Below are 10,218 nucleotides of genomic sequence, written 5' to 3'. Positions count from 1 at the left end.
GTCTGTCCACATGTCAGAGCCTCCAGAGTGATAATTGTCCCCAGGCTTTGTAGTCATCTCCAGCAGGTGTGCGCCGGCTGTGCGCTGCGATTGGAGTGTGTCGGGCCGGTGTGCTCCAATCACAATCTTGGCAGAGATGACGTCAGGGCAACCACACAGCTCATTTGCATATAACACAAGTTAACACAGTTAAAACGACCAGGAAGGTGACAGTCGTAAAACCTGGCCATAAATGTTCATGATAACCTTTGTAGGCATCATCTCCACATGAAGAAGTGTATACAGTGTATATTGAATATACTTCACTATATTAGTTCATCATCATTATCAACATCCTTTTGATTTATAGCAGCTCCCTGTTCCACAAACACGTTTAATACTGCGCCTTTTCGCAAACATTCATGCAAAATGCCCAACCTTAGAACAATGTTTATATATGTAATTTGCACACAACAGATGTGTTTACCTCCATCTAAAAAGGGCTGTCGTGCCCTTGATTTAGATCGACATACTTACATTAATTTATTATCATTCTACTACTACTTCACAGTTCAACTTTATTTTCTTTTACTATAAAATTCCAAGGTGTTGCCATCTTCATGGATAGTGCAGTGTTACATGCACTCTTAAAGGTTAAGTCTCTGCCAGTCATGTTCTCCTGATCACCTTATGGCGTGTTTCCACTGCAGCGGGGTAGCCCCGTTTAAGCGTCCCTAAGCGTCCTCGCTCTGGCCTCGGGCTGCCTCGCTGGCCGGCCCAGGCCGTGGCGCATTTCCATTACAGTTTAGGACCTGGGGTAGCAACGCAGTGTAGGCGGGGCGATCGGCTTTGTTTTTGTTCACATTTAGAGTTGTTCCGTCGAGCTCCCGCTGGATTTGATCATCCCCAATGAGATGTAGGAACGTCGTCACCTCCTCGGTCGACCACGGTGTGCTTTTCTTATTAGACGTAGCCATTTTTGTAGCTCATCCGTTTACAAAATGCTGTTTCTAAAAATGCTGCAAGCTTGCTTCTAAATATATATGCGACGCTAGGGATGAACTTGCGTGCGATCTTGTGACGATTCTCTCTGACCAATCAGCAGTCGAGAGTGTTGACGTCACTAGTTCAGCCCTGGCCCTGGTCTGAGGGAACCACGATTTTATGAAGCCGGAAAAAGAGGGAAAAAGTACCCGCTGGCCGGTACTAAGCTATATGGAAACGCCACCAAAAACCGGCCTGGCCGCTTGAGGACGGTTAAGGACGCTTAAACGGGGCTACCCGCTGCAGTGGAAACGCGCCATTAGTGATCCCTGTTAGTGACGGGGAACCAGATTGTTTTGGGGGTTTCTGTACATGAAGGCCGTAATAGCGATAATGAGAGATTTTGCGTAAAGCAAGTTATGTGTTTTTTGCCCTTGTTAGACAAGTGCATCAGTGTGAAAGACATTGGTGGCAGATTACCTCTTTAGCATACAGTCCCCTCCAAAACTATTGGAACAGTGAGGCCAATTGCTTTATTTTTGCTGTACATAATTAGGTTTGAAATAAAAACATTAATATGAGACAAAAGGTCAGTATTTCAGCTTTTCATTCCAGGTATTTACATCTATATATGTTAAAAAAAGTGCTATTTATTGTTTGAATTATCAATGTAGCAGGACACACCTGGGCAACAAAAAACACCTGTCAGTAACATGTTCCTTTTGCTCACTTGAAAAATGTGTGGGTTTAAACAAAAGGTGCTATCTTCTCAGTTGTTTAACATATCTAGACCAAAATACCTGGAATGAAAAGCTGAAATACTGACCTTTTGTCTCGTATACATTTTTTAAATTTCAAACCCAATTGTTTTCAGTGTACAGCAAAAAGCAATTGGCCTCGCTGTTCCAATCGTTTTGGAGGGGACTGTACCAAGGTGCTCTGGTTGACTCCTCCTCAAATCACAAGTCCTGTTCAACTGCATGTGAGAGCCACATTCTCTACTGTCGCTCATCTCCTACACTATCTATCTGCTGAAAGACATTGGGTAAGTGCATATGTTTTCTGTTAAATGACTGGTAGGCATAGTAGATCGAACGCTCAGATATGTATTTAGTCATGTTGACTGTAACCTATAGCCGTTCTGAAGCTTGTGAGATCTACCATCTTTATAGCCATTTACCTAACCTTTACTAAGCAGTGAGTTATCAAGGAATGATGTGCTGGCAAACAGGACCAAACATGTTGGGAATAGGAACAATGATTTTTGGAAAGCTAAACATTCAACCTGGAAAAGGAATAGCAGTGAAACATAATTAACATATTTAAGCACTATTTGACCCAGTCAATCGGTTGATTGATTGGTTGGTATTTATTGGTTTGTTTAAATCATTGTACATGCAAAACATGTAATTAGTATGGCTGTTCAAAAGTTTCCTCATTTTCCTTTTAAATATATGTGTAAGAGCCAAAATGCTTTTTTGTCCTGAGTTTATTATTTCTACTATTTTCACTATTTGTTTAATTTGCACACATTTGTATTTGATGATCACATTTGGCAAATATCACATGGGTTTGGTTTATTATTTATAATCCTGTCAGACTTGCTCAAAGCCTTTCATTAGTTTCACTGAAACCCAGGGCTAACCCAGCTAGACATTGTTGGTTCTAAAAACATTCTGAGAATGTTACCATTCACTGTTCTAGGAATGTTTTCAGCGGGAAGTTTCCTTAAGATGTTTTTGATAACATTGTTAGAACATTATGCCCTGCTACTGTTCTTAAAACGTTTTCAGCGGGACGTTTTATTTTGGTTCCCAGAATGTTCTTCTGAAAGGTCGGATAACTTTCTCTAAAAACATTCTTAAAATGCTTGGTAATAACCTTTTTTAAATGTTTTTGATAACATTGTTAGAACATTATGGCCTACTATTCTTAAAATATTTTCAGCTGCAAGTTAGATTTTTTAATGTTGCCAGAATGTTATTATTTTAGAGTAGGATAACGTGCTTTATCGTTCCGATTTATCAGAAGTTTTTTTTTTAAATGCGAAACAGTTGTTCCAGGGTGGGTCAAGAGGCCTGGCTGGTCTTGGGAGTGTGGAAGGCCTTGGATTCCTCCTGAGAGGGACATACAAATGAGTGTGAGGCAAAAGCAGGCACAGTTGTCAAATAATATGCTGGTAAAAAGCTAGAGCGGCAGAGAGACACATAGTATAAACAAACACATACAAACACTAACAGGGGTTTCAGGGACGGGCAGTGACAGTCGGTCCGTTTTTCTATATGTCTGTCGGTCTCAAATCGAAATGGTGCAATAACGATTTTTATCCAATATGCATAAACAGCGGACACTGTTTATACGCAGCCCTCACAAACCACACACGGCCAGATAGCTTATCCAACAGTTAGAACCTACATACGAGACACTACCTTTATAGTCAGAAAAAAGTGTGATTATTTTCTGATATTTTACACATATGATATTATGAGTACTGTGGGCCTACATACCTTAGTGCAGTGGTTCTAAACTGGTGGGTCCGTTTCGAGTGGGTCGCAGATGTCTGAGTGAAGAAAATAAAATTGACAAAAAAGGATTTTTTTTTTTTTTTTTGGAAAAAGTCAAACTTTTATTTTGAAGGCACGATTTATAACACTGTTCATGCAGTAGGCGTTTGACTGGAAGTACCGAAGTCCATAAACGTTTTTGAAAACTTCTGTCAAGTAGTGATCATCTTCTCAATAAAACATCTTTGTTGAGGTTTTTTTCGAGTCTTCTGGCCAATCAGAATCCAGATTGTTGCCAGAAGTCCTCACGGAGAATAACTTTGCGTTATAACTATTCTTTATACATCCATGGGTACAATTTCAGATACAAATGAATGAATGAAATATGACCTCCGGTTTGATGATTGACAGGTCACAGAACAATGGGAGCTATCTACTCTTACCCACAATTTAAAGTAATTCACACAGACTATCTCCTCTTTACTCTTCTCTCTGTGTGGAGCAGCAAGTTCAGCTGTCAGAACAAAGTGAAAAACAAACAATGGCATAACATATTATTAATATGTCAGGTAGTAATAGATTTATTTATTTTCTTCTCAGAGTGTACCAGAATACGTAGTTTATATGTTAGTAGTTCTAAAAATCTCCTGCGGTAGAATCCCCCCAGAACCCCCTGCTGGGGTTGGGTTTTCGGCACGTGTGCCTTTTTATGTTATACAGTTCACCTTTGATTCCATCATCTCATTAAACCTTATTTAAAAGCATTCTTTAGTTCTGTGAAGGGATATATGCACTGTACTTCACTTTCATTAATAATGTACGTCCTATTCATTGTCTCAATGCGCTCATACATCTTAAGAAAGTTATCAACAAACATTTTAACAATGTTTTTAGAGAACGTTATCCTACCTTTCAGAAGAACATTCTGGGAACCAAAATAAAACGTCCCGCTGAAAACGTTTTAATCAGTTTAGCCCTCAGCCTGTTTTTCAGGTCTCAGGCTCGAAAATGACATTCCCAGAACAAATAACCATATCTTCCCTTCTAAAAGGGTTCAATTAATATTTTTTTTTCTCAAAGTAATGATAAACCTGTGAGTTGGATGTAGAAGAGTCAGAATCAATATAGATGTTTTTTATTTTAAAGAAAATTCAGATTGAACATAGTAAAAAAACTGTAAATGATAGTGTCCGTCCAAACATTATGTTTTACTTATAGTGAAAACTACCCTTGGATGATGTAAGGTAGACTAAAAGCTTTAGGAATCCAAAGTACAACATATAACTAGAAAATGCATTTCCTGCAGAAAATGCGTGCGAATGCTGTAAACTGTGAACATTTATGGCTGAATTTAGCTGAAAATGCAGAAAAATCTGAATATGTTATTAGCTGAATTGTAGCTGCTTTTAGCTACAAAAATGCAGAAAAAGCTTAATATTTAAAAGAAAAGGTTTAAAAAAAGGTATAAACAACAACATGTATAGCCTTGATGTCCTGAACTAGCTGAATAATGTAATAGTTGAATGGTTTCTGCAGCTGGAAATAGGCTGAAGGAGTTAAATATCAGATGTAAGTAGTAGTGAAATAATTTGTATTAAGATGAGAAAAGAAAGTAAAAAGGCTTGGGAAAGCAGCAGAATATTTTGACTGCAAACTTTTCGACTAAAACCATACGTCACCAATAATGTATAAAATATGTGGAACCTGTTGAAGTCTGTATGAAGTCTCCATCAGACAGAAAATAATAGACTGAGACAGTCTGTTAAAGTCCAGTCTGTCAGTGTTTGTAGCCTATATGGGCTCAATGTAAGAGCAACATTTGGATTAGAAATTAGAAATTCCGTTTGCCATTGGAAATGTTTTTCAATTAAGTTGGACAAACGTAATGTCACAATAGTTCAGACTAAAATCCTCGCTGCTATCATACATATGTTGATTTAAAATTGATATAATCCACTAAGCCTTTTATTTTTAAACCAATAGTCTTCACTTTGATACTTTTCCGGCGTCGTAAATGCACAGGATGTAGATATATTTTTACAGCTCTGTGCATAATGTGTTCCAAGAGTCCAGCAATGTACAGCTTTTATGTGACGTGAAACCGTATTTTTTACATATCGTAAGGTAGGTTTACAGAAACTTGATTAAAGTATGTTATTGAAACCCGTTATTGCTGCTATTTCATGTAGCTTGCATACTGTTATCTCATGCAGCGTGTTGAATGCAACATATATTTTACGTAGATCAAGTCCTTGCTCAAACTGTGACTTGATATATTAGAAACTACGCTGTACGTGTACATTGTGAAGTATATGTCGATCTATTTTCTTGTTTAATCTGCGTTGATGCCATTAATACCACCAGAAGAAAATTCAATAAATAATAGCATGTGGGCTAATAATTGCCATAGAGCTAGTTGGCTACGTATGGAAAAGACATCCAGTGTGCAGCGGTATATTTTCAAATAAAGGTCACACTTTGCAAGAGGTTGGACTACTGCAACCACGTTTATTTTTTAAATCAGTAAACAGTCATTTGCATGTGCATAAGACTTTCAAAGGTTTCAAAAGACCATATGTATTTTTTTTCTTTAGCTTCTTTTTGCAGAGAACATCATCATAGATAGACAAAGGAAAACTAGAAATCATCACATTGGAAAAGCTAGACTTTCACAATGTGTGTCCTATGAGTTGGGTAAATTATTTAATTAATTATAAATAACAAATATAAGTAAAAAGGCATGGAACTTTAATTTATTTATTAACACTTCATTAACACTTCAGCATTAGATTTCAAGATCAGATTCTTTATCATTATTTCATAAAAAAGGATGTGAAATAATGATAAAACACATTTACTGTTTATTTCTTTAAGAAGCTGTACAAAGTAATTGTATTATTAAACATTTACTATTCTGTACAAGTAACTGTAATGCTTTTATTTCTCAAATATCTGTGTCATTTTTGTGATACCATGTTGTTTTCATTCAGCAATAATGTCAGTGAAACACGCCACGCCCAACTTCAGCCAGTCTCAGGTGGCTGAGACGGTGAAGAGGCTCTTTGGGCTGACGGCATCAGAAATCAGCTCTCTTCCAAGCTACGATGACCAAAACTTCTTCATAGACCCCATCGAGGATGGCAAGTATGTCCTGAAGATAATGAACTCGGAAGACAGTAAAAACCCCGCCCTGATCGAGGTGCAGACGCATGCCATGTCCTTCCTGCACCAGAATGGACTTCCTGCCCAAACAGCCCTTCCCAACATTTCAGGACAGCTGATGAGCCTGGAAGAAATAGGTATTTGATCAGTCACACCGGCAAAACATTAGGTATTAGTGATTCAGCACTCTAAAAAAAGACATTTCCTACATTTGCTTATTCAGATGATAGTTTATGTGTAATGTATTGACACAAAAGTCAGTGTTAAGTGTTGTCTCCCTACATGTCCCCAGGCAAAAGATGCATAATGTTTTCCTGGTTGATTGTAAGGTTTTGTGGTGAATGTGTTGAGTTTGAAAAAAATCCCACAGTTTTAAACATAATGCCTACGCTCTAATATTCCCGCTCTAAAGTGATAAGTGTGATCCTGAGCAAGGCCACACTAGACAGTTCATGCTTTATGATGGCTAAGTGAGTGAGAGGAATAGCTGTAACACTTATCCTGTCTTTACCTTTGATAGATTGCGGCTATGGCAGTCAGAAGTACATGGTGCGGCTGCTTACTTATTTGCCTGGAACCACGATATCCAAGGTTCCTCTAACACCGCAGTTACTGTATGAAACTGGCAAGATGGCAGCCACAATGGACACAATCCTACAAGAGGTATAACGATAACACTTTTTGATCATTGGCATTATTTTTCCTCATACCCTTAAATCTAATTTCCATGTATTGTGACATCAAAGCGATGTAGAATAGTACCTTATGAAATTGTCTTCAATGACAATATCTACCAATACTGCTGTCGTTTTGAATTACACTTCTTAAGTTATACATTAACCTGGTTAATAATTTATTTTATGGTAATGAGATTTTTTTTTTGACATTGTCATTTTAAAGGTGGGGTAGGTAAGTTTGAGAAACCGGCTCGAGATACACTTTTTGTTATATTTCATGGAAGGCTCTTAACATCCCGGTAGCAATGAATATCGTAAGTGCTTTGACAAAAAATCCGTAGTACTGTAAAAAGCATGACCAATCATTTTAGCCAGCCCGGCTAAAATAACTGGATGGCCTACCTGCCTGTCAGCCTTCCTCTGTGCACAAACTTATCTCGTGCCCTCATTGGTCACGTGCGCGTTCGTGTGTGTTGGAGGAGGGGCTCTGTAAGGAAGTGGCAGATTTTTTCCGGTTGTGTATTTTCAAATTCTAGCGCACTCGAGCTGGTTTCTGCAAAATTACCTACCCCACCTTTAACTGCACTATTAAACCTCAATTTAATTGGTTTCATCTATTTTTGGAATGACTCTTCTAGGCTGATGTTAGGCAGATCAGGAAAGTTAAACAAACATCACTAATTGTTAGTTTGGGGCCCGGATGCTTATGATAACTAGCGACAACATGGGGACGTTTTTGAAAAGGAATTCAATGAAAATTGGCTACCCAACCAAGATGTTCTGGCATGACGAAGGCACCAGGCAAGGTATATGGAAGTGTTTTGGATATTGTGAAGTTGGTTTAAATCTCTTTACAAGTGGCATTAAAAGTCTCTAATCTAACTTGCCTTTACATGGACTAACCCATATAATAAAGCACTAGCCCTTCACTGCTTAGCTTAAAGCTGTACTGCAAGTGTTGCTGAGAAAATGTTCACTTATCCTCCTTTTACTTCTGACTTTAACTTCTTCTTCCTGCTTTCTGATATTATTATGTTATGTTCTTTTCTAGATGGTGCACCCTCATCTTGCCGTTCTGGAGAGAGAGAATTTCATATGGAGTTTGTCAAATCTTCCCCTGCTGGAACCATACATCCATTTATTTGATGGAAATCCTCTGGAGAAGGTTGTGAAATCTGTCCTTTATCAGTACAAGACCTCTGTGACCCTGAAACGCTGCAATTTCCGAAAGTGTGAGTATAATTTTAACTTTACAAACACTTTTCTACTCGTTTCCCTTGACACGCCTATATGCACCTTGAATACTGTCAGTATAGAATGTCACCGTATACATGAGTGATAAGTAGTTTTGATTCATATTAACGTTTTATTGTTTTTTTATTGTTCTAAGGCATAAACCACGGTGACTTCAATTACCTCAATGTGCTCGTACAACCTGATGGGAGAGATGGCCATAGGATTTCTGGCATCCTTGACTTTGGTGACATGCACAGCGGCTACTACATCCACGAGCTAGCCATCACTATCATGTACATGATGATTGAGCACCCTAAACCCATAGAGGTGGGTGGACCTGTCCTTGCGGGCTGGGAAAGTTTCCTTCCCCTCAACGAAGCTGAGAAAGATTGTCTCTATGTGCTGGTGCTGTCCCGCTTCTGCCAGGCGATAGTTTTATCTCATTACTCTGTGAGCTTGCATCCTGAGAACGAAGAGTATTTGATGATTACATCCAAGAATTGTGTCCACATTCTCAGTCAGCTATGGGAGCTCGGAAAGGAGCAGGTGGAGAAGTTATGGTTTCAGACCGCTGCTCAATTCAGTGACAAAAAGTGAGAAGGGTAAACTGTTCTCACATTTCAAAGTGCAATAGTACTGATTAGACAAAGCCCTTTGCACAAAACAAGTATACATTTAAGATTACCAGTTAAAACAATAACTTGTGTTTTAACAGTAAAATCATAAAACATTTGACTTGAGATTGAGATTCAGACATAATGTGGTATGAATAGCGTAGTGTCTGAATCAGAGATGGGTAATGTAGCAAAAAACTGTATGCAAGTGGAACTATTGATACTCTGTTGTGACAATGAATCATGTACCGTAAAAGCCTAATAGCCATCTAAACAACTAAGAAAAAAAAGGATAAGAAATAATTTAGGAAAAATGAGTACCTGAGTACCTCCTCCTTAGGAAGAGTTTTTTTGTAAACTATAATTTAAGAAACACAATCATGTGTAATAGGTGCCTTATGTCATGAGGGTTTATACAGTCCAGTGGACTTGCATATCTCGGTGCTCCTCTGTATGTTAACATGCCACATGGATGGACATGAGACTCATTTTATTTCATGTTGGAAAATGCCAGAGATGGTTTGTTAAAAGCACATCAACCTAATTCCTTACAATCATGCATTACACATTAGAAATAGGTGGAGATTTTGCAAAATACATTTTACCGTTTAAAAAGACAAATTGTTTTGAAATAAAAACACCTTTTTTAAACTCAATCTTTCTTTCTTTGTATCATTGCTTAAACCAAAGCAGCCTTATAACTGAAGTCATTTTTGAGAAATAAAACCTCTGTCATCCAAAACAAAAACAAATCAGTTTCAGTGGGAAATACCTCAATGTTTAGACTAACAGTGTGTATGAGTGTGGTGATAAGAAACATTTCTATAACTGCATTTATTCCTTTGAGTTAAGTTCTTCAAGTGGGCTCAAACGTAATAGAACATTACACAAACATGTATATGAGAGAAGCCATTTAATGGAATCTATTAATATATTTATTTCTTTTACTACCTTTTCTTTTTCTAATTACCAGTGGTCGCATATTTTTGATAACATTGATAAAAGACTTGACTTTGACTTGGTGTTCATGACTTAAGACTTGACTTGAGACAGATGACTCGA

General features: G+C 37.9%; 1 protein-coding gene across 2 annotated transcripts; it reads left to right on the top strand.

Annotated features, from left to right (window-relative positions):
• The first annotated feature begins 1,859 nt into the window (after window positions 1-1,859).
• LOC117559715 (hydroxylysine kinase-like) lies at window positions 1,860-9,812 on the top strand. Of its 2 annotated transcripts, none has more exons than XM_034236394.1 (5): window positions 1,860-2,008; window positions 6,458-6,766; window positions 7,150-7,292; window positions 8,358-8,538; window positions 8,697-9,812. In XM_034236394.1, exons 2-5 carry the CDS (start codon window positions 6,463-6,465, stop codon window positions 9,137-9,139), a joined length of 1,071 nt encoding a protein of 356 aa, XP_034092285.1. In that variant the 5' UTR covers window positions 1,860-2,008; window positions 6,458-6,462; the 3' UTR covers window positions 9,140-9,812. The 2 variants fall into 2 exon arrangements, with proteins under 2 accessions (XP_034092285.1, XP_034092284.1); XM_034236393.1 differs by lacking the exon at window positions 1,860-2,008 and adding an exon at window positions 5,481-5,591.
• Window positions 9,813-10,218: the final 406 nt, after the last annotated feature.

Source organism: Gymnodraco acuticeps, unplaced genomic scaffold (genome assembly GCF_902827175.1).
Source record: "Gymnodraco acuticeps unplaced genomic scaffold, fGymAcu1.1, whole genome shotgun sequence".
In the NCBI taxonomy this organism is placed as follows: domain Eukaryota; kingdom Metazoa; phylum Chordata; class Actinopteri; order Perciformes; family Bathydraconidae; genus Gymnodraco; species Gymnodraco acuticeps.
The sequence above is the reverse complement of the archived record's forward strand: the minus strand, read 5'-3'. Positions and strand labels throughout refer to the sequence as shown.

Bases quoted from the DNA above. Each gene is read 5' to 3' on its own strand.
- LOC117559715 (XM_034236394.1), top strand. From the start codon at position 6,463: ATGTCAGTGAAACACGCCACGCCCAACTTCAGCCAGTCTCAGGTGGCT. The intron at 6,767-7,149 runs GTATTTGATCAG...TACCTTTGATAG, and splicing joins GATGAGCCTGGAAGAAATAG to ATTGCGGCTATGGCAGTCAG. The intron at 8,539-8,696 runs GTGAGTATAATT...TATTGTTCTAAG, and splicing joins ACGCTGCAATTTCCGAAAGT to GCATAAACCACGGTGACTTC.